Source organism: Carcharodon carcharias, chromosome 4 (genome assembly GCF_017639515.1).
Source record: "Carcharodon carcharias isolate sCarCar2 chromosome 4, sCarCar2.pri, whole genome shotgun sequence".
Taxonomy (NCBI): domain Eukaryota; kingdom Metazoa; phylum Chordata; class Chondrichthyes; order Lamniformes; family Lamnidae; genus Carcharodon; species Carcharodon carcharias.
Window position 1 is genome coordinate 48,051,694 of NC_054470.1, and position 24,169 is coordinate 48,075,862.

Consider the following 24,169-nt stretch of genomic DNA (forward strand, 5'->3'; position numbering starts at 1 on the left):
AGAGCTTTTGACAGGGTGGATGTGGAGAGGATGTTTTCTCTTGTGGAAAAATCTAGAACTAAGGGTCACTGTTTAAAAATAAGGAGTCGCCCATTTAAAACAGAGATGAGGTGAAATTTTTTCACTCAAGAGGGTCATGAGTCTTTGGAACACTCTTTGAAAAGGTGGTAGAAACAGAGTCTTTGAATGTTTTTAAGGCAGGGGTGGATAGATTCTTGGTAAGCAAGGGGGTGATAGTTTATTGGGGGTAAGCGGGATGCAGATTTCAGGTTACTATAAGATCAGCCATGATCTTATTAAATGGCAGAGCAGGCTTGAGGGGCTGAATGGCCCACTCCTGCTTTGTTCGTAATGGGGCCTTAATTCAATGGGAGGCCCGACGCTCTCCAGGTAAATGTTGGATTATCTCAGAAAAGCACCAGGCCTTCCATGGAAAGTGACATGGGTTCTCCAACCAGTGTGTGGAACCCATATCACCACCACTAAATTCTGCCCTGTATCTATTTGGCCAATGTTAATTTACACTTAAATTTCTTGTCAATTTTATTAGCATAGGAACAGGAGTAGGGTTGATAGATGGGTGTACAAGATTGACGAAATTCAGTCATTAGTGTAGAAACAGGTGTAATCACTTACACCAATTTCCTTGATCTCGTGCACTGAACAATTGCATTACACTAGTATTTGAGCTTAATTTCATAGGAAATTTCAATCCCTGAATGACACACCAGGCTGTACATTACTCAAGAACAATATCATAAGAAAACTGCCATATTATAAATGTTTACCTATGTGAATGTTAATGTGCACATTAATTGAGTAATTATAAATTACATCAATAATCATTACAGTAAAATTAGTAAAATAGGAAATGTGTTCGACTGAATTTTTCAGTAGCTGTCTGCATCAGTAGCTGTCTGCAACATAACACTATGAAACTTGACGGCTGAAGACTCAAGTTAACAAAAATGCCAAACAAAACCTATTAACTGGTAATTTATTTAATTTTGATTGAGGCCCTAAGAAAACTAGCTAATTCATTTACCTACAAAACAACTGTCACTGCATTTTGAAACTGATGATTTTTGCACTTTGGGATGCTCTGAAAAGTGATACATAAATTGCAAGTTTCAATGAGTGTGACAAATTTTGCTGCAGACAGTGTAAAAAGACAAGCTCCATTCCACATGCTCTAAAACTGGTGTTTGGCTTAAGACATTTTTGAAGAAAACACTACACAGCAGGGTGACTCTGCTGTTGTGACTGCCGTGCAACTCATCTTAAGGTTCACAGATGTGAAAAGTCACAGGGCATTTTTGAAACATTCACATGGAATTATATGGCTGACCTCAGGGACACCATTTTCCATTTATACAGATGCTGTTTATGCATAACAGAGGGAGAGGATGTGCGTGACAGACAAAATCAGGCAAGCTTACATGTGATAACAAGTATGTTGTGATTATTTCACCCTCCTCCAACCTCTAAATATGTTACCAAGGCTCTTCCTATGTTCCATTTGTGGGATTTGAAGAGAGAGAGAGAGAGATCAGAACAATTATGCATTTCGAAATGCCCGATTGTGGAAGATTTCATCCAATGTTGCATCAGTAAAAGGCAAAGGAATTATATGAAACAGTGCTGAAACAAACTCAAAGAACATATTTTGGCATGTGAAATTGTTTGGATGGCCAAATATCTAGTTAAGTATTTGTATTATAATCTGATTACTACCGAGATAAACCAACCAAGACATAATGTGTTGTGTTGGAGACATAATTATGCCACGCAATAGTGTAACTTATTCTTTATTGCAATAACGATGTACAAAGTATCATCTTTAATACTTTTAATGTTAAAATAATTAGAAAAGCATTTCAGTGAATTATAGTACAGTTTATCAAAATGTTTCATTCAGCCTCTTTGGGTAGTTTACCCTCTGGAAAAAACATGGTCATGAAATCATTTCCAAACATAGCTTTGTTAAACAATTCTGTAGACGCATTTTTTAAAAAAAGATTGAAATTTACAGAATACAGCATTGAGTTTTAAAAAGAACCCCGTAAAATAACCAAATTGAATGTAAAAAGGAAAGGAATTGTGCTGATTTACACAAAATCATTAGATGAATAAATTAACAGAAAAATAAATCAAAACCAGCCATTTCTCCTAGTCACCCTCGCAGTAATTTCCTTCACAATAAAAGGTTAAATACATAAGTATTCAGTGTACGGTGCAATTTCACATTTGTGAAGATTACTTGTGTTTTTTGTGAATTGGTTAGTTGCCAATAATGAACTACAGTAAGTTTTAGCTTTGGCTACAAAACACTTTACAAAAGCAATGAGACCATTTCTGAACGTGGGTAATTGATGCCTACAGCATGGAATGAACACAACACCAGTAACAGCTACACCTTTTGGACAGAAGTGATTTCCGTTTCCTCTTGGAGTTAGCATAAATTGTTGAACAGTGGCAGTGTAGGATACATAAGAGACCACGAGAATGCACCCTGCAATTTGTAAGCTACTCTTTCTACATTTCATCTTTTATGCATATATACACAAAGTTCATTTGGTATTCATTTAAAAAAAAATCAACCTTTAGCTGGCTGAACTAAGCAGTACACTGGCTCACAGAAGATTAAATTTTTGTCCTCTAACAGAACTCTATGTACTGAGCATTATTAAATGATACTGTTCAATATCAGTCTATATAGATTTTTAAGAAATCATTCATATGAAGGAGGAAGCACAACAGCCTTTCAAGTTAGAACATTCCTAATAATTATAAAGATTTAAGAAATTGCTCTTCATTTTTATGGTCACTGTTTACAACCTTTAAGTAATTCAAATTAAGATATATTACTTTGATAATGATTTCAAATGTCATGCATTTAATTGCAATGGGAAAAGAACATAGCTTATTTCATACCCACTTGGTGCAAGAATATTAATGAGCAAAACTGTGATGAAGCCAAGTCTGGGCTAGTGTATACCAGTTAAAGTGACAATACCTTCATGAAAAAGTATTTGGCAAACATTTCAAATGTTAACATTAAAAAAAGTTTGTGAATAGAAATTGGGATAGCTGTGGCTTATTTTTTTTCCTTTAAGATATTACAAGCAAGTGATGCAACAATGCATTTCAGCACAATTCACATTATATCCTGTAATTAACATTTTCATGAAGAAGGTGCCCCTTTAACTTGTGAAGCAAAAGGTGGGGATGAGAGGTGCATTTTCAAGATTTTAGCTGTTTTACATTTCCACAAGTAATAGAAAGGCCAGCTAAAAACCTATAAAGCTGGTAACTTTTTTTAATATTCCCTTTTCAAAGTATTATTCTGCAGTTAAAAACATGTGACAGCATAACTATGATTTTCCTTAAGCCTCAATGCTGTTACAACACGCAAGAAATATTTGCATACAGTGTAAGCAAGTTAAATTCCCAGATTTTCTCAAATGAGGGCTGTGGGAGGGGTGAGGTGTGCACGACAGTCCGAGAGAAATACGGTACTCTTTACAAACCTGGCAGTTGCCCTTCTCTACTTCATCTTAAAACTTAAACTTCCTTTTTCTGATATACAGGCACATTACCACATATAGCAACAATCTTCAAAAATGATTACCCTCAAAATCACTCCCACAGTGCATTTCACAGAAATGGGGGAACTAAAGGGCAACAAACAAGCATTGCTGATGAAACTGGGCTACTTAAATATCAGAGTTTTTGAGTGCTGAACTTAGAACATGTTTTCAATTAATAGCAGCCCTGTGGAAGACCAAAGTTGTGAAAGCAGCTTTTTTTTGTGACAGGTGAAAAATACACCCTCTTTGAGAATTCATGTTCCATCTAAAGCACTAACTAGATTATATTAGACCACTTCATTTAACAACAATCATTCGTTATACATAAAATAGGGAATCAATGAAATTTGGTAAGCAATATTTTTTGGAAGGCACCTCAGTAAGGCTGTAAAGGCTTTTCATATCAATGCAATTTAATTAAGTTACTTCAAAAGAAAACTTATTATTGCTGTTGTTCCAGTAGCAGAAAGAAAACTTTCTGTGTATAGTCAGAAAAATATGCTTTCATTCAAATCAAACTCAGGCAAATTGACAGATCATCAGGGTAAAAATCAAGTAGTTCTTGGATCCTTGTAACTCAAGGATTTCTTCCTTTGTGTGCTTATTTTGTTTTTGATCAATTGGATATGTGAAACACACCAAAGCGCAGGACTCTTCATTATTTCCTACTTTCAGCTGCTGTACTGGAGTTATCAGAGCAATGCCCTGTGCTAAGCATTTAGGAGTAGAAAGTAAGAACGCTCTGGTGGTTTCCTCGCACAAGTAAGATGGGTGGCAAATCCTTTGACAGAGTTTCAATCCAGGCCATATACAGCGCACTGGATACAGCACCTTTTCGTGCCACTGGCAAACTCCTGCAAGAGAAGAAAGTTAGAATTAGCATAGTTCAAATTGACTGGAAAATTATTCTGGCATGTTGGAAGCATTTGTTGATTTATGGTTAAATGCTGATTAGATGGCTATTAGACTGTAGCATATTGTTACAATAAATGATTTTATATTGAACTACTTTACCACTGTCTGGAAAGTCTTTCAGATTCACCTCAAGGCAGATGCAAGCAAGGTCTTTACAAAGACTCTGAAAGTGATAGCCTATAAACTATTACTTATTTACTCACAGGTCCTTTCAGAGCATTCAGAAATGGCAGTGTCTGCATGATGGCACTCAGAAGAGAATGGAAAGTGCAATTCAGCTATTCATGAAACACTATTATAAATACCGGGGGATCGGTTAACTCAGTTGGCTGGACTGCTGGTTTGCGATGCAGGGTGACGCCAAAAGAGCGGGTTCAATCCCCATACCGGCTGAGATAGTCCATGGTCTTCTCAACGTTGCCCCTTGTCTGAGGTACGACGGCCATCAGGTTAAACTCATCTCTCTCTCAGAGAGCAGCCTATGGTCCTCTGGGACTACGGAGACTTTCATTATAAATACCACAGGACCAGAATTCCAACTGGTCAACTAGTTGGGAGCCCAACATAATGGCCATCAGGGAAAACCCGAAGGAATAACCACAATCACCAGACAGATTGGCTCCCTCTTCACTGCAATGCAATGAACGATCAGGCCTGGATCAGAGTCTACAGCCCAGAGCTGTGACACACTTTCTGGGAGGCACTCTATGTTGCTTAGAATTGGTATGGAATGTGGTATCTTCACTGTGGTGTCTAATGGGCTTAAAATGCACCGAGGATCTTTCGGCTCATGGGTAACATGCAAATTTAAGCAGAATTAATTTTTGATGTTTTCAGAGTGTGCATGTTCTTACCCCTGTTCCATGTGGGAACTCTAGGGCCAGGACGGGAGTGGGATAGTGGCATCTTCTGCGGCTCCTTCTGCCTTTTGCTCCCTTTCCTGGCCCTCCCTTCCTCCTCAGAGGAGGTGCCTCCAGTGGCGAGCACAACTCCCATTCCCAGGCTAAGGGAAGGCTTCCTGAAAGCTGCAGGCCCCAAAAATGATCTTTACTGTAGAGTCTTGACCAAGGCTTTTACTTCTGTCCAAGCAGCTGGTATGAGTTTTGAAGTATTCCAGCTCACACAGGCAAGTAGCAGTAACTTTCACACTTAAATATCTGCAAGATCACACTCGTGACCCCACTCACCCCTCTTATCCCACCGGTGGATGAAATTTATACCCGCCTGCTCATTGCACCCGTGCGACAACCTGAACATCGCATGGGCTACTAAAAATCATATTCAATTGCTGCCTCAGGAGCCTTAACTGGCCCATTAGTTGATGGAGGGCACGCATTCAAACTCATATCGTGTCCGCATTCAGAAATATTGCGAAGGCGCGCGGTGATGTCGGGACACATGCCCGACGTTTACTGGACATCATTTTACACGTTGGCAAGTGGGGCTCGCCACCGCATATCAATGGGAAAATTCTGCCCTATGTATTAATTGAATGTAAAAGGAGATTTTACAATCGTACATTTTAAACACCAATTACTGCTATGCACTTAAAAATTGTACAAAATATGTGTTACCTATTTTCTAATTGTTTGTATTAGTACTTTTCAATCTTTTGTATTAGGCCTACATAGCTTTAAGGTTATAAGCAACTTTTCCAAATCATTCTTTTGTTTTAAAAGTAAAGTAACGCATTCCAATCACCAACAACCACAGAGAGAAAAACGTCACCTAGCAGATGGCCTGTAAAGACAGTCACTGACAAATGTTCTGATTTAATGAGGAACCTGTACCAACTGAGCAGAGTCTGAGACGATGAGCTCAAGGTATCGTTTATGAGGACATGACAGTATGCCTCCCCTATCCTAAAGAAATGGTCAAAGGAAGATACCATAAAGCATCCTTTTATTTTAAAAATAAGTTATTAATATAACAGAAATAGACTTTAATGAGGAGAATAGTCCTATAGATAATTGGCATTTTAAGAAACCAGTCAGAACAGCAAGAAGTGATATGAATTGATGACCATCACCCTTGGGGCCAATCACAGACTGATCACGCACCCAAGCCAATTAGAAAATTGCCTCGTCTTGTGTAGGCCAATCAGAATACAATAATGTTGTACACTCCCTGATCCACTTTCACTCTGCCCCCCACCTCTACCAAAGGAACCCTGCTCACTCCTGAATCCTACCAATATGGAAGAAGAGCTCAAGGCCGGAGGGGGCAGTCAAGACGGGGAGCGGAAGGACGGAGGGACAGAGAAAGCGGAAGCGCGAGAGGCAGAGAGGACAAGAGATAGAGAAGGAAAAGGGGAGAGGGAAAAGGGAAGAGAGAGACAGAGACAGCATTTCTGAAGTGTGTTCAGGAGAATTTTCCCAACTGGCCCAAGGAAGAAAGCAGTGCTGGATATGTTTCTGGGGAAAGAGGTGAGTCAAATGGATCAAGCGTCAATCGGAGAGCTTATAGGGAATAGTGTTCATAGTATGATAGGATTTAGGATAGCCAGGGAAAAGGACAAGGAGCAGGCCAATGTAAAAAGTACGAGATTGGAGAAGGGGCCAGGTCTGCCCCAGGTAAAATTGGAATCCATGACCGGCAGGCAAACTATAATGGAACAATGAGCTGCCTTTAAAGATGACATAATTTGGGTACAGTCAAGGTGCATTCCCAAAGGGAGAAGTGGGGCAAGCTAAGCCTTGAGCTGCCTAGATGACAAGAAGTGAGAGAGGGTAGCATTTTGCCTGCAAGCTTTGGAACTGCACCATTAGGTTGAAACGCGCATTAGAAGAATGCACTGTGTGGTAAACAGTCACTTCTAGTAATTTTCCCTGGGGTTGACCAGCTACTGGTCAGGACAGGATCACTGTCAATTTAAGGTTGATGCTTCGGCTTTTGAGAGGCCTTCCAGCTTGGAAGGACCAGCAGCCTGCAATGGAATGTAGGCAAGAGGAGTGTTTGCTTCAAGATGGAGATACCCTCTCCCAAACTTCTTAAAATTTAAATTAAAAAAGGCAGGCAGGCCACAACTGTGTGTGGGGGGGGAGAGAGAGAGTGAGTGAGTTTGGGGGTAACTGGGAAAGAGCCCCACTACAGGGCTGTCCGTGGCTGCTGCACCATCCAGGCAGGGAGGATGGGATGGGCCTCCATGCTTGCCCTGAATGTTGGATCCTCAGGTCTGCCACCAGGAGGCCACCTCCATGCACCAAATTTGGCCCCCACAGTTTGTGACAACCTGAGGATCGACTGGAAAATCCCAGTTGGCTTCCTTTTATTGCCCTTTAAAGTGATCCTTGATGACCCTTGTTGATTGCCTGCTGTGGAAATGGCCCAGAGACAGGATAATTGGGGTAATTGGGACACTGGCCAGCCAGGCTATCTTGAATCCCTGTCAATCGCCATTCCAAGCCCAGGCTGAACATCCTGCCCAGACAAGGCAGAAAAAAGATACGTATGGCAGATATCAGATTGATAATCCAAGCAAGAACCAGGTTGAATTTTTTTCATTTGCCCATGGAATGTGAAAGTCACTGGCTAGGCCAGTATTTATTACCCATCCCTAATTGCCCTCAAGAAGGTGGTGTTGAGCCGTCTTCTTGAATCACTGCAGTACATCTGTAGTAACTACACCCAGAGTGCTGATAGGGATTTCGACCCAGCAACAGTGAAGCAACGGTAATATAGTCACAAGTCAGGATGGTGTGCAACTTGGAAGGAACTTGCATCTGCTGCCCTTGCCCTTCCAGGTGATATAGTGGTTGTGGGTTTGGAGTATGCAATAGGAGCCTTGGTGAATTGCTGCAGTGTATTTTGTATAGGGTATGCACCGGTGCCACTGTGTGTTGGAAGGAGTGAATGTTTAAGTGGTGGGGTACTGATCTAGTGGGCTTCTTTGTCCTGGAGAGTGTCAAGCTTCTTGAGTGTTGTTGGAACTGCACTCATCCAGGTAGGTACAGACTATTCCATCACACTCTGGATTGCTTCTTTGCAGCTGGTGCACAGAATTTGGGGAGTCAGGAGGTGAGTTACTCTCTGAAGTATTCCCAGCCTCTGACCTACTTCTGTAGTTACAGTTTTTATGCGGCTGGTTCAGATAAGTTTCTGCACAATGGTAAGCCCCAAGCTGATGATAGAGGGGGATTCTGTGATGGTAATGCTATTGAATGTCAAAGAGAGATGGTTAGATTCTCTCTTATTGCAGATGGTCATTTCCTGGCACAGAGTGGCGCAAATGTTGCAAAATTTGCCCAAATCTGAATGTTGTCAGCATCTTACTGCATGTCAGCACGGAATGTTTCAGTATCTGAGGAGCTGAAAATAGTACTGAACATTGCACAATCATCAATGAACATCCCCACTTTTGACTTTATGATGGAGAGTAGGGCATTAAAGAAGCAGCTGAAATTCATGGGGCCAGGACACCATCCTGAGAAATTCCTGCAGTGATATCCTAGGACTGAGATGCTTGATCTCCAACAACCACAACCATCTTCCTTTGTGCTGGGTATGACTCAACCTGTGCAGAGTTTTCCCCAATTCCCACCAACTTCAGGAGGCGAGTGGCCTGGGCAGAACCTAAACTGAGCATCAGTGAACAGGTCATCACTGAACAAGTGTCTCTTGATACAACGATTGATGACATCTTCCAGCGCCTTGCTGATAATCAAAAGTCGATCGATGTGGTGGCAATTGGCCAGATTGGATTTGTCCAACCTTTTGTGGACAGGAAATATCTGGGCAATTTTCCACATTGTTGCTGTACTGGAGCAGCTTAACTAAGGGTGGGGGTGGTTCTGAATTACACATTAGAGGATGACTGTTTCCTGATTTGCATGTTCCAGGAGATGGTCACCCCACAGGTGGAGTTTGTTCAGGGTAGTAGACGGCTGACCAGAAGAGTAAGAGGAGGCAGGAAATACAGGAGTCTTTGAGCTGTGTGCCACTCTTGAACCAGTACTCAGCTTTGGAGACTGCTGGGAGTGATGGCACATTAAAGGACTGCAGTCCAGACCATGACACCAATGCACAAGGGACTTCATAGGAGGGAACAGCAAAGAGTAGAAATATAGCCAATAAAGGAGATTTCATAATTAGGGAGCAGGCAGGCATTTCTCTAACTGTTATCGAGTCCTGAATGGTTTGTGTCCTCCTTAGTGCCAGGGTAAAGCACATCATGGAGGGGGTGCAGAATATTCTGCAGTGGAGAGAGAGTGAACTAGTTGTGATACATGTTGGTACCAACGACAGAGAAGGAGCAGTTATTAAGGTCCTATGTTCAGATTTTCAGGACCAAAGAGGAAGTTTAAAAGGCAGTAGAGTTAGTCATCTTTGGATTACTCCCAGTGCTACATGTTAGCAGGAGCAGAAATAGGAAGATGGGGAGGATCAATGCATGGCTTGAGGTATGGCACAGGAGGGAGGGCTTCAGGTTTTAGGGTGGGCTAGGGAAGATTTAAACTAAATTGGCACAGGGATGGATTTCAGCATATGGTAGAAGTGGTGAAGAATAAAGTGCATAAAGAAGTGAGAGTGTTGGATAGTAATAGAGAAGAAAGTAGCACCATATTAGACAGGAGCAGGCTAAGAAGAGTTACAAGGAATACAAAGACAGGTTCACAATACATGTGTGTAAATATGGTGAATAGGATTGGTGAGCTACAAGCACAAACAGCCGTGTGGGAGTATGATATAGTGGCAATAACAGAAAGGTGGCGTGAAAATGGCGAGGACTAGGTGCTTAATATTTAAGGATACAAAATTGTTCAGAAAAGATAAGGAAGGAAAAAATGGGAGGTGGGGAGGAGGTTTGATAAAGTATCACATAACAGACTTGTCAGCAAGTTAAAGCCTATGGAATAAAAGGGAAAATGACAACAAGAATATAAAGTTGGCTGAAAGTAGTAGTCAATGGTTGTTTTTCAGACTGAGGGAAGGTATACAGTGGGCTTCCCCAGGGGTTGATATTAGGGCCACTGCATTTCTTGATATATACTAATGGCTACATTTGAGAATGCAGGGCACGATTTCAAAATTTGCAGGTGACATAAAACTGAAGTACTATGAACTGTGAGGAGAATACGAATACTGATTTAGACGTCAAGACAGGCAGGCAAGCTGGGAGAATGAGGTGACCTGTGGTCGATGAAATTTAATGCATTGATGTATGAAGTGATGCACTTCGATAGGAGAGGCAATATAGAGAACACAATTCTAAAGTGGATTCAGGGACAGAATATACCAAAGGGTGTATATGCACAAAACATTGAAGGTGGCAGGGCAGGTTGAGAAAGTGGTTAAAAAGTCATATGGGATTCTGGGCTTTTAAACAGGGGTTTAAAATACATAAACAAGGATGCTCTGATGAATCTTTTTTTAAAAAAACTCTGGTTCAGCCTCAATTGGAGTATTGTATCCAAACTTGGGCATCACACTTTAGGAAGGAAATGTACAGAAAAGATATGGTTCCAGGAATGAGGGGCTTCAGTTATGTTATAGGTTAGAGAAGCTGGAGTTATTCCCCTTAGAGAAGGTTGAGAGAGTTGTTCAAAATCATCAAGGGTCTAGGTAGAGTAGTGTGTGTGAAACTGTTCCATTCGGCGAATGGATTGTGAAACAGAGGATACCGATTTAAGGTGAATGTGTTGACATGAGGAAAAAACTATTTTTATACAGCAAGTGATTAGGATCTGGAACGCAGTACATGAGAGTGTGGTAGAGGTGGATTGAATTGTGGATTTGAAAGGGGATTGCAAAAATGCCCGAAGAGAAAAAGTTTGCAGGACTACGGGAAAAGGTGAAGGAATGGGACCTACGTTTGCAAGGAGCCGGCACAGAACATGACTGGCCCAATTGCCATCTTTGGTGCCGTAAGCATTCTATGATTCCATTATTTCACTCAGGATCCAAACAGTGATTTTTTAAAAGTCCTGACAAAAACAGCTGAACAGTTTTCAAAAGTACAGTTAGCATATAATTTCTTCTGCCTTTGACTCTTTTGTTCTGTGCGTAAAAACTTTGATCCAATTTAAATTGTTGTATTTATATGTACGAGTTATTTTAGAATTTTTTTTTTAATTCCTCAAAAGCAAAAACATTCCTTTAAGTGATGAACCTTGAAATATAGGCCAGGATTTTCTGGCCCCGTTGTGGGTGGGGCCTGACATGGGCGAGGCAGTGTCCCAGCCAGAAGTCCACTGACTTGTGGCGGCACCGGAAGAACGCGGCGATGGGCGGGTGCAGAAAAACCCGCCAATAATAGATATTTGCCACTTTTCAGATTATACAAAATTAATTTGCGAATAAAGCCCAATATCTCAAACATGTCTAATTTTGACTATCTTTATTTCATCCATATCTATCTTAATTCAATTTTGTTTCCTGTGGCAAATGTGACAAGGGCACTTCATTTCTCAAATCACAACTTCCTACAATCATAGACTGCAGGCAATTGTAGCACATGTAGTGCTATCAGAAATTGTTAATTACTCACTGATAGCTATACATCTAAACAAACATTTGTTTTGTCACTGGAGACCAAGGGGTAATGAGAGCAACAGTAAATCCAAACACTGGTAACTGGATAGATCAACAATAGAGAAACAGAGGGCAAGTGATGACCTTGGGCATGACTTAGAAGGGAATGGAGAAATATAAATAATATATCCCCATATGCTTGGCTGCCTTTTGGTTGTACAGCCTATAACTGGACACGTTCTGATGGTACAGATTTTCCTCAATGTGAAGTTTTAAAAGTCCATCTCCAGCTGATTCTATGGCTAGAGAATTTGATACATCATCATCAAGTAGGAAGACAGTAAAGGAGATTATGGAGGAATTTTCCCCACCAGACAAATTGGCAATGGAATCAACTTGAATCAAACAAGGGGCTTAACACAGGGAGCCAAAATGGAGAGGAGAACGCACAATGTCTGACCAGTAACAGATCAAAAGCAAGCAGCACTTTTTTAAGTGCTTACTACTTGTATGACAAAAATATTAACTTTAAACAATGTCAATGACAGCAATCAATTGCTTGACCTAACCATTCAAACTACATTTTCTAAAACAATGTTTGTTTTAGGTGTATTTAGGGAGGTAAGAGTTTCTGAGAGTTCTATCAGTGCATCCATCAGCCGATCAAAGCACTGCAAAAGAACAGTAAAATTTAAACTGAAGTGAGTTATATCCAGTGCCACTTACATTTGTGTTTTCCACAGGTTTAACATGCAATTTACCTACGATAGAGTGGGAGTCCAGGAACCGGACGGGGATCGTGGACCGAATGGTGGCTGGAGATCTGAGCAGGGTTCCGAAGCAGAGTCATATTCGACTTAAAACATTAAACCTCTCCACAGCTGATGCCAGGCCTGCTGAGTTTTTCCAGCATTTTCTGCTTTTATTTTGTTCCAAAGGTTGTTTTTCCTGCCTGGTGTCAGGGATAACGACATCTTCTGGGCACAGAAGAACTTGGGTGTGGGAAGGGGAGGATCCGGTTGTCATGGTTCAATAAGGAACCAACAATATAGCAGAACATCATTCCTAGTTTTACCCAAGAGATTTTGAGGATTAAGGTCCAAATGAGAAAAGGGAACCACAGAAGTTATAATCTCTGGATTCTTACCCGAATCATGTGCCAATTGGCAGATGAATAAATAGATTAGAAAGTTAAATGTGTGTCTGAAAAAGTGGTGTGGGATGCAGGGATTTCACTTCATGGGTGATTGGCAGCAGTAATCAGGATAGAGGACGTTGTTCCATTGGGAGGGACTCCACTTAAAACAGGCTGGGATGAGCGTTCTGGTGAATTGAATTACATAGACAGTAGATAGGGCTTCAAACTAATTAAGGGAGGATTCAGGAAAGGGCAAATACAAAAGTAGCAAGGGAAATATCAAGGCTCTGGGGCAGAGCAATGATTTGGGTAAAAATAAGCAGAATGGATCAGGGAGGAACAGAAAAAGTAACAAATAATGGAGAACTAGTGACTAAAGTGATCAGGGAAAATATAAAAACATTCAAAGTCAAAAGTCACTGTATATGAATTTCTGAAGTTTTCACAACTCATTTGATGAATAAATGAATAAGTTTGATATAATAGCCATTATGGAGATGTAGTTGCAAAGTGACCAAGATTGGGAAGTAAATATTCCAGAATACTTGACTTTTAGATGAAATAGGCTGCCATGAAAATATAATACTTTGCATGATGGTATTGGGATTTATTGTAAAGTAGGAATAGTGGGGTCCGGAGTGGGGAGAGAGCGAGAGCGAAAGCGAGAGATTTAATTGAATTAAAGATAGCTGGTCTGAAGGCTTTGATGTATCAGAAGAGAAGCTAGGTTTGAAATGCTAAGTAAACATGGCTGAAGTTTTAGAATGTGAGGTGTAAAGGAAACTTTGCATTTTAGATAAATCAGAGTAATTTGAAATTTCAAAGAGAGGGTGAAACGTTACATTTAACCAGAAGAAGCCAAACTGTTAGTTTTTCCCAAAACTTACTGATAAAATCGGTATTAGGGAAGATTTATTATTAGAAAGGTAAAGTTGCAAAGACATATTGGGACAATAGGATTTACAATAAAAAGGGACAAACATGTATAAAGGAGATGAGGTTGTGTGTAAGGCGGCGGCACTCTAAGATGTAAGAGAAGCTAAGAGAATTCACTGTGAATATCCCTGTCCAAGGTATCATGTGCTTTGCCTGGGTCTATTAAAATCAATTATGTTTTTACTGTTGCCTTAATGGGGGTGTAACTGGGAGTCAGATTAATTAGGACAGCCAAAAGTAATTTGTAGACCTATGTATGTGCTTAAAATTATTTCTTTTACTAATAAATGTTTAATTTAGTTTTGTTAAAAAAGCTTCAAGACTTGGACCTATTACTACTGAATTCAAGACAAACATCTAGAAATAAAAATACAAATTGCAAAACAGTTGTGGCAGTTGTTTCAAGTTTCCCCCTGGGATTTGAGCATTTACCATCTGCTGTGCCATAACATAGGCAAAAGGGAGCAGCCCTAATAGTAAAGGATAGGATAGATAGTAGGGAGAAAGAATCTTAGTGCAGAAAATTACAAAAAATCAGTTTGGATGGAGCTAAGAAACAGCCTAGGGCAAGTGGGGGTAGCTCATAGGCCCCCTAGTGATCGTGTAGGGGAGAGCATAAATTAGGAAATTAGAGGTGGATGTAGCAAGGGCAACACAGTAATCATGGGGGACTTTAATCTTCACATAGACTAAGCAAACAAAATGTAAAAGGCGTAGCTGCAGAGATGGGGAATGCATTGGATTCCAGAGTAATGATAAGGGAGAGGTAAAACCAGGACCGAGAGGCCAGTTAGTCTAATATCAATAGTAGGCAAAATGCTAAACTCTATTAGGGATATGGTAACAGGGCATTTAGAAAATCATAATAAGATTAAGCAGAGTCGACACAAATTTATGGAAGGGAAATGGAAACAAATTTGTTTGAAATTTTCTGATGATGTAGCTAGTAGCATGGATAAGGAGCAACTATTGGATGTAGTGTATTTGGATTTGCAAAGGCATCCCATAAAGTGTCATGCAATTACATATGGGATGGGGGCAATATATGAACAGGTTGGGAGAGTGGACAAGGACATGCCAGGTAGAATACAATGCAGTGAAGTGTGAAGATATCCACTTTGGTAATAAAAATAAAAACAACAATATTTTTGCACTAATCACCAGATTACAACTTGGCTTGACCCCCTACTCCTCTGGCATCCTTTCCTCCTTTCAGCATCTCACTTTGTTCCACCCATCTCACCTTTCAGTCAAAGTCATTCTCTACTGCTCTCTCAAGTACAATAATTTTTTTTAATCAAGATATCTTGACTGCTTTCTCTCTTCAGCCTCTGCACGGATAGACTTCTCATCCTCATAGGTTTCATCCTCAACTCATGTTCTCTCTCCTCCAAGTTTACTGCCCTCTTATCTTAAATCTCTCCCTCCATGTAAACTCCTCAATCCATATCTGCACCTCCCCTTGGCCTTACCATTTCTTGTGGTCCCATTATATCAATCACAGATAAAGCCATTTCTGATCACTGCCTTACATCACTCTCCATTCACATCCTTCTTTCACTCACCAACCCTACTGCAGCTGTCCCTAAAAAAAAATATCGCTAATACACATACACCTGCACTTTCAAATTCCTGTCTGTCTAGCCTTTGATCCTGTACGTTTCTGTGGCTATTAATTTGCTTAACCACACCCTCACCTCCACCTTTGATACAGCAGCTCCAATAAAACCATTACACCCTCTCACCCTGGCCGTTCCCCCTGGTGCAACTCACATCTCTGCTCCAAGTCCAAGGGACACCAAAGGATACAGATTTAGACATCTACCACCAGATCTGGCTGGACCATGTAAAACACTATCAGATCCTGCTCTCGTCTGTTAAAATTGCTTACTATTCCTGGATCACCCTGGAAATGCAAAGATAAGCCCTAGATTATTTTCTTTGCTGCAAACAGTCTTTTTAAACACCTCTCTCCTATTCCACCCACCCTACTTTCCAATAATAAATACAAGGAGCTCATTGACTTCTTTGTTCCCAGGATCAAGACTGCCTGATTAGCTGCCTGTGCCACATCCCTCCCTTCCAATAGCCCACCTGGCTAAACCTCCTTGAATGCTGCCCCCGGCCCTACTCCTGAACTCACATCTCTCTCTAGTTTCTCCCTCATCTCCCTTCATGCCCACTCTGAGTTCATCTTGTTCATAAGACCCATCTCCTGCCCCTCAATCCTATTCTCACTAAACTGCTGACCACCCAACTTCCCCTCCTGGTTCCCATATTAGCCTCTATTGTTAAAAGCCTCTTTAGATGTTGCCTTCTCTCTCCTTTAATTCTTCCATCATCATCCCTCTCTTTTAAAAAAATCTTTGACCCCAACTTTCTTGCAAACTACCTCTACAAAGTCCTTGAATATGCTGTCACCTCCCAAATCCATTCCCATATTTCTCAGAACTCTATGTTTGAATCCCTCCAATCAGGTTTCCACCCCTGCCACAAATAACATCCTTATGTGACTGTGACAAAGGTAAAATTTCCCTCCTCGAACTTTCTGCAGCTTTTGACATTGTTAACCATACAATCCTCTGCTAATATCTCTCCACTGTTGTCCTACTGGGTGGGGCTTCTCTTCCAGGCCCCGCACTGTGACCTTTGGTGTCCCCACAATGAACGATCCTTGGCCCCCTCCTATCTCTCATCTACAGGTTGCCCCTTGGCAACGTCATTTGAAAGCACAGCTTTCATTTTCCACCTGTATGCTGTTGACACCTAGCTCTACTGCACCACCACCTCTATGGACTCCTCCACTATTGTTAAATTATAAGACAGCTTATCTGACATCCAGAACTGGATGCAGAAATTTCCTCTAAGTAAATGTTGTGAAGACTCAAGCCAGTTTTTACAATCCCCATTGTGATGATCCATGTGCTATGGAAAGCAGGTAGTTTCTTTTTGTGCAATGTCCCTTTAAGGACAAAATGGGCTGAGGAGTATTCTAAACAAGGATTAATTGTTTCTCTGGTTATGACATCATTAGGTTCCAGGAAATGTCCAGGTGACCGGAGGTTTCCATGAGGAGAAATAGTTAAGAAGCAAAGGGCAAACAGAAAGCTAACTGCAGTGGAGTTGCAGTTAGCCAATGTTTCGGTTTGGTACTTCAAAACACACTGAAAATTTGTGTGAAGAGGAAATAAATAATGTTCTCTCCAAATGGAACAGTTTTCTGTTTAGCAATCTTCAAACAGATCCTGGCATTGAAGCAAGTCTCTGAGAATACATCAGGGATTGTGCTACTGTTTGTATTATACAGTTAAAAAGATCAGAGAGCTCTTTCAGGAAGGGCAATGGATGGTGGATTAGACAAGGTCCATTGCTGCTGTTTCAGTGTTGTCAGAGCCCAACAGGCAGTTTTGAAGGGATTGGAATAAGGAGTCTCTCGGGATTCTGTGTCTTCAGAACTGTTGTGTCCAAGTGAAAGAGGGTTTACAGACACGCATCTTGTCATTGCTAACCACATTCAGGGACTTTGGATGGAATATTTCTATTGGTGAATGCGATTCAAGGGCTGAAACGATTGAGTGGGAAGTGAGATTCTCTACATAGCGGAGGCTGAGTTGGAAAGACTAAGATTGCATGTGGTCCTATATTTATGTAGGAAGTAAGGTGAGTGCTTGTAATATGTGAGGCGTATCTCTGTTGTATTGACTATTTAAAGTGAAGTTTACCTTTTCATTGGAAATATCCATCACCTGTTAATTAATGTTCAAATCATGTTGATTTTAGTTGGTTTGTTACAGTGAAAGTTTTAAAAAGTGAAGTTTTAAAATGTCCAGATGTCTTCTTTCCATTGGAATCACGGGGATTCCTTTCTTTTAAAAAAGTTATTGGTCTCAAAGGGGATCGTAACACCACTCCAAATTCCATTTCTTCGCTACTGACTCCATCCCTTTCCCTGGCAACAGTTTGAGATTAAACTCACCTGTTCACATCCTTGGTGTCACATGAGAGCCCAAGTTGAGCTTCCAACCTCATACTTATGTCATTAATATTGCTCATTTCCAGCTTCATTACACCGCCAGATTGGCCACTGTCTCAGCTCATCATCTGCTGAAACCCTCATTTATATGTTCATAACCTATAGACTTAATAATTCCACACACTCCTGGCTGGCCTCCAACATTCCACCCTTTAAACTGGAGGTCATCCAAAACTCTGCTGCCCATCTCTTAACTTACACCAAGTCCCATTCTCCTACCACTCGAGATCACTGACCTACATTAGCTCCCGGTCAAGCAATGTCTGGGCTTAAAATCCTTGCTTTCAAATCCCTCCATGGCCTCACCCCTCCCTATCCCTGCAATCGTCTCCAGTCCCACAGCTCTTCAAAACAACTGTGCTCCTCTTATTCTGGTGTTTTAAGCTTCCTCAATTTTAATCCCTCCACCATTGGTGGCCATGCCTTTAGTTGCATAAGCCCTAAGCTCTGGAATATCCTCCCTACAACTCTCCACCTCGCTAACCTTCTTTAAAGATATTCCTGAAAATCTTCCTGGTTGACCAAGTTTTAGTCATCTTTCCCAATATCTCCTTATGCATCATTTTATTTTATAATGCTCCTGTGAAGTGCCTTGGGATGTTTTATTATGTTAAAGGGTCTTTATATGTGCAAATTGTTGGTTCACATCAAAAATATGCTTCATATAGTAAAAAACTGAGCAGTGCACATCAATGAAACTACTAAATCATTTTAAAAAATGAATTTTTAGGAGATTTTAAAATTGGGTTACTCAAATGGAGGACTAAACTTGATCAGAAAACATTTGGTAATGAACCTATTTTTAGCTGTATTAATAAAATTCACCAGGTTACCAAGCTTAAACATATCAAAGAATACTCTTTACTGGAAAAGGAAAAATAACGATTATGTTCTCTTAGACGAATTATGCTGGTTTATTAAAGATTTCACTGTGCAATTTTGAAAATGAATTTTAGCGAACTGTATCCTAACTGGCACAACATGGAAGTGCATTTAGGGCCAATTTCTCAATTGCATGAAGTGGAAACTCTACCCGTAAATAAGAGTTTAGAAGGATGAGGGGTGATCTGAATGAAACTTACAGAATACTGAATGGCCTGGATAGAGTGGATCTGGGGAAGATGTCTCCATTAGAAGGAGAGACTAGGACCCGAGGGCACAGCCTCAGAATAAAGGGAAGACCTTTTAGAACAGAGATGAGGAGAAACTTCTTTAGCCAGAGAGTGGTGAATCTATGGAATTTATTGCCACAGAACGCTGTGGAGGCCAGGTCATTGAGTGTATTTAAGACCGAGATAGATAGGTTCTTGATTGGTAAGGGGATCAAAGGTTACAGGGAGAAGGCGGGAGAATGGGGTTGAGAAACTTATCAGCCATGATTGAATGGCAGAGCAGACTCAATGGGCCGAATGGCCTAATTTCTGCTCCTATGTTTTATAGTCTTCTATGAAATTCTTCCGAATTCTAAAGTTGCTTATAAGCACAATGTCTTCTGCAGGAGTTGCTCATCAGGTTTTAGAATAAAGATTCCTCAGCTCTGCCAAAAGAAGAAATAATTTTACCTCCAAATTGAGGTAGTTTCCATCTGACTAACTTAAATAAGTTATTTACATCCCTTCAGGGGAATTGTTATGTTGGCAGAGAGCAAGCAATATGATGCATTGCAGTGCAGCTTAGTAAAGTGACTAATGCTGTAGCAATTTATTGGACAATCTAATATCCATTTAAAAAACAATACTGCATAGATGAGCACTATTGGCAGCATAGTCATGCTACTTGAAAAGCACGAATTTCTCTTCTCTCGTGATGCAAATTGAGAATAGCGATTGGATAATGTTTAGCATTGTATGCTGATGTAATCCTGATGCTCTTTCCTTACTATGTTTACAATAATTAATTGTGTGTCCGGTGCTATGAAATGAAAACGCAAGCGGCGATAAGAATGTAAATCCCAATCTCAAATAAATCTTCCACAGCATAAATATTCTTGAGCATTTTCTTCTACCTAAATGACCCTAAGTGCACTCTCAAAAGCAACCAAATCTTTATATGCTTGTGGTGTATTTTGAGTTTGTTTGCAATAATTATGACCATTCAAGACTCGGCAATTTGAATTTCTTTTGCACTTTGAAGTTTCATAGTGCAATTTGCAACGCAAATACAAATAGGTTGCTTTCCTTTATAGATAGAAATTTATATCTGCATGCTTAGCTGGAGTTCTGATAAACGTAATCGCTCCCCTGCTGGGGTAAACCCATTCTATTCAAAATCTTTATAACAGTAATAGACAGGAAGTTTAAACGTGTGTTCACTTTTTTAAAAAACACATTGCATATCTGGAGTTAAGAAACTAAATACTCTCAAGCTTCGAGTTCATTCATGAGAATGCAAGGCTGAAACAAGTCTTTTGACAGAATTTTATGGCCCTGTTGCGGTGAGGGGTGGGGCTGTACAATCCGGTAAGCTGTTCAAAATTCCATCGACTTCGGCAGGACCAAAAGATCCCGCCGCTGCTGAGTTTAGTATTGCATTGCTTCTATTCCCATTTCTGCAAATGGGAAAAACAACTCATTTCTGTAATTGTTGGGTGGAGAGAGACAGATAAAAGGGAGGATGGTCAAAGTATTAAAAGGCGTCATTGGGAAAAAAAGACTTGCATAAATGTAACGCTTTTCCATGACCTCCCAAAGCGGTTTTACAGTCGATGACGTATAGGAAACCTGGAGTAATTTTAACACCCTCCCCCACAATAAACCAGAAACCCAATTCACCTATTTGTGGCTTTGATGGAGGCGGGCAGTGAGCTAAGTGACCAATTCCTCTCAGGAGACAGGGTTGGTCGCAGATATTTTGAGGGGTTGCACGCTTATATTTTTACAATGTTTCTATTTTTAAACTCATGTTGGTAGATAAAAAGAGACAAGAAGGGCCAAATCTATCACTTAAGTGCCTTTGCTGTAACTGTTGGGAGCACCAGTAGCAGGCATGTTCCCCAGATCCAAATTAATCTGTAAATAACCACATCCTCCTCACACCTGCCCACCCAACAATCTCCCAATAATCCTCAACCTCACATCACTGACCCGAAATCTGCATCTCTCCTTGCTCCAATCACTCCCCGATCTCAGATCTCATCGGTCTCCCCCACAAAACTTCTCTGCTCCTGGGCTGCGGCCCTTCCTGGCATGTTGCCAGCCCAACTGGCAGCCCACGCCCGTCACAGGCTGGCTTCAGGCAGAGAAGCCATTTAAAAAAGAAACAGAGCAGAATCAAACTCCAGGATGTTTGGGGAAGCCCACTTTCCCAATTATAATCATAATTCCTCAGCCTGTTCAGAAACTCCTTCCCTGCGTATAAACACAGACAATTTTTAAACAACCATCTGGAACAGAATTACTCCAGTACCAGTTCAAGCTGATGGAACAAAAGCTGCCTCTGTGTATTAACTAAACTAGTTTATGCAAAATGGATTTAATAACTATGGATCAGTTTATTCTATGAGTGGAATGAATACACTCTTTCACAACTTACTTCATTCAGAAGACATGGGTGATTTTTCCTCTTCAACACCAAGTTAAAAAACTGGGAGGATCATGGCATTTATCGCGCAAGCTCATTTTTTTGCCCATTAATTAATGGGCTAGAAGTTGTGGGTAGCTTTTGCCCAAATGTGTGAAAAGCACTTCTGCCTGCCCAAGCTCTTCTGTTCAGGTGATGGATAGTGAAGATATTACTTGATTATGTCTTTTTGAGTCGATTACAACAGACACCATGCTGTTTCCTCATTCCCAGGGACAGATCAGTTCTACAAAAGCAAAATTCTGCAGATGCTGGAAATCTGAAATAACAGAAAATGCTGGCATCGACATAAAATGTTAACTCTGTTTATCTCTCTACAGATGCCGCTTGATCTGCTGAGTATTTCCAGCATTTTCTGTTTTTCACATTAGATTTAATCTCTTCACTAGTGTCAAAGAGAATGGTAGAGTTGAAACTCTTTCATTTCCTTTATATAATTGAATGTAGAGTTGTTAATATTGGTAAACTATCAGCAATAAAAAGCAGTGCAGCCCACGATTGTCAGGAGTGATACCATTTTAAATCTCGAGTGTGATACCCGTAACTGGGTACAAAATCAGTTACCAAAGTTGCCTTTCATACGGAGGTTGGCATTCAGTCTGATGGAATGAAAGTCTCCTCTATTGCATCTGTAAGGCCCCTGTGTGAAATGAATTTGGGCTGCTTCCAACCATTTCCTAATGCAAAACTTGCACTAAAACGCAATCTCAGTTTCATAGGATCTCTTAGGTGGGAATAGCAAAGTTTTACAGTAGGGTCTGTTAAAGTTGGGTCTGTAACAGGGAATCTTCAGGTGTTCATAACATCAGATTTATAGTCATTTGGGAGTCAAATATACCAAACATAGATCAGAGTCTTGCACATTCAATATCTTACAATTTTTTTGGCTTGCAAGCACTGACTAACTATTCGCCAGTAGCATATTTTTGTGAAATTACTTACATGACGATGAGGTTAGCAGTGCCTGAATTCTCCCGCAGCAATTCATTCAGTCTGATCTGTCGGTATGTCTAAAGTGAAATAATAAATAGTTGGAAATATGCACTATTTTACCACATTGTAAAGTACAATTATTTGAATGGATATCTTCTGCACTGAGCCTGGACCACTGGGAGATTCATCAGAAACTATTCAGAATATCAACCCTTAAAAGAAAAGGCAGAACCTCATGTTATTTATATATATATATACTGATGCAGAATGTCTGCATCATGAAGGACTTGGGAAGCCCTTGTTGCATGTTGACTTTATTACAAATCATCTTTCGTGGATGATTTGTTTTCCCTAATATAAAAGAGATCATAGCGTAAGCAGCAAGCGTGGCATTTTGATTTGGAGGAAATACATGCAAGTTGCTATTTGACCCGGAAGCGGTGTTTGAGACTTTAGCTGGTAGGAAGGAGGAGAAGGTAAAAGGCCAAGTGTTGCATCTCCTGCGTTTGCATGGGAAGGTGCTGTGGGGAAAAAAAACAGGATGCCCGAGGAGTGGAACAGGATGTCAAAGAGAGAATTTTCTTTTGAAATGCTGAAGGGGAAGGGGAAGATGTATTTAATTGTGGTACCATGCTTGAGATGGTGGAAATGGGAGGATGATTCATTAAATGTGGAGGTTTAAGATCATGACAAAAGGGTATCTTATCATTGTTCTGGGAAGGAGGGGAAAGGTTTAGGGAGATAAAACAGTCGAGGGCTCAGACAAACATGGTGGAGGGGAAACTCTGCTGAAGAAAAAGGAAAACATATCAAGTGTATGGAGGTGACATTTTCAGAACAGATAGTTTCAACAATGCTTGCATAGTCACACTGCTCTGAATCTTGCTCACGTTCACTTCCCTCTGATCTCATCCCTTCTTCCAATCTGAGCTCTTGCTGTGTTTTCACCATCCCTTTGACCTCGAACAAGCAATCCTCAGCAAAGGCCTCAGTTTCATGCCTCATATGCCTCTGCCGAAATTAACTCAGCTTGAGCTTAACATATGTTGTTATTCTTCTGTTGTCTTTTACCACTGCTCCCACCTGTTTGGCCAGGAGTCTTCCCCCGACAGACTGGGTCATTTCTTTTGTCTGCAGAATTCTCATTAAACCAGGTCCCCTCCCCTCAAGTCACCACTCCCGCTGGTCATTTATCCTCTTTAGATATTTTCATTGGAAATTGTCAGCATGACATCACGCAATTTCTCTGCTCCCCTCATTAATCATCCTCCGAATGTGCAGCATTCCATTCTGACCTGACCCACTGTTTGTTGCTAACCAACCCCTACACAGCAAAGGCTTAATGTCACCTCTGATGACTGCTCCTATCTCCCCTAGACCATGATCCCACCACTGAAATTCATGCCATCGCTTCCAATAGTGTAAACAACCTCATCTCCTCTGGAGATCTTCCCACAGCCTCCAACCTCAGATCCAACACTGCATATCTCGCTTCTACCTTGGCTCCCAAGATACACAACCAGGACTACCCTGGTAGACCCATCGTTTCAACCTGTTCATAACCCACAAAGTTGA

General features: G+C 40.8%; 1 protein-coding gene across 2 annotated transcripts in view; it reads right to left on the bottom strand.

Annotated features, from left to right (window-relative positions):
* Positions 1–1,792: 1,792 nt before the first annotated feature.
* Positions 1,793–24,169, bottom strand: part of slc12a2 (solute carrier family 12 member 2) — a 241,325-nt gene continuing 218,948 nt past the window's right edge. For both annotated transcript variants that reach the window (XM_041185697.1, XM_041185698.1), the window contains 2 exons: positions 22,604–22,671; positions 1,793–4,444 (listed from right to left, as the gene is read on the bottom strand). In XM_041185697.1, the coding sequence (XP_041041631.1) occupies positions 4,309–4,444; positions 22,604–22,671 (204 nt within the window). In that variant the 3' untranslated portion in view covers positions 1,793–4,308. The remainder of the gene's footprint in view (positions 4,445–22,603; positions 22,672–24,169) is intronic.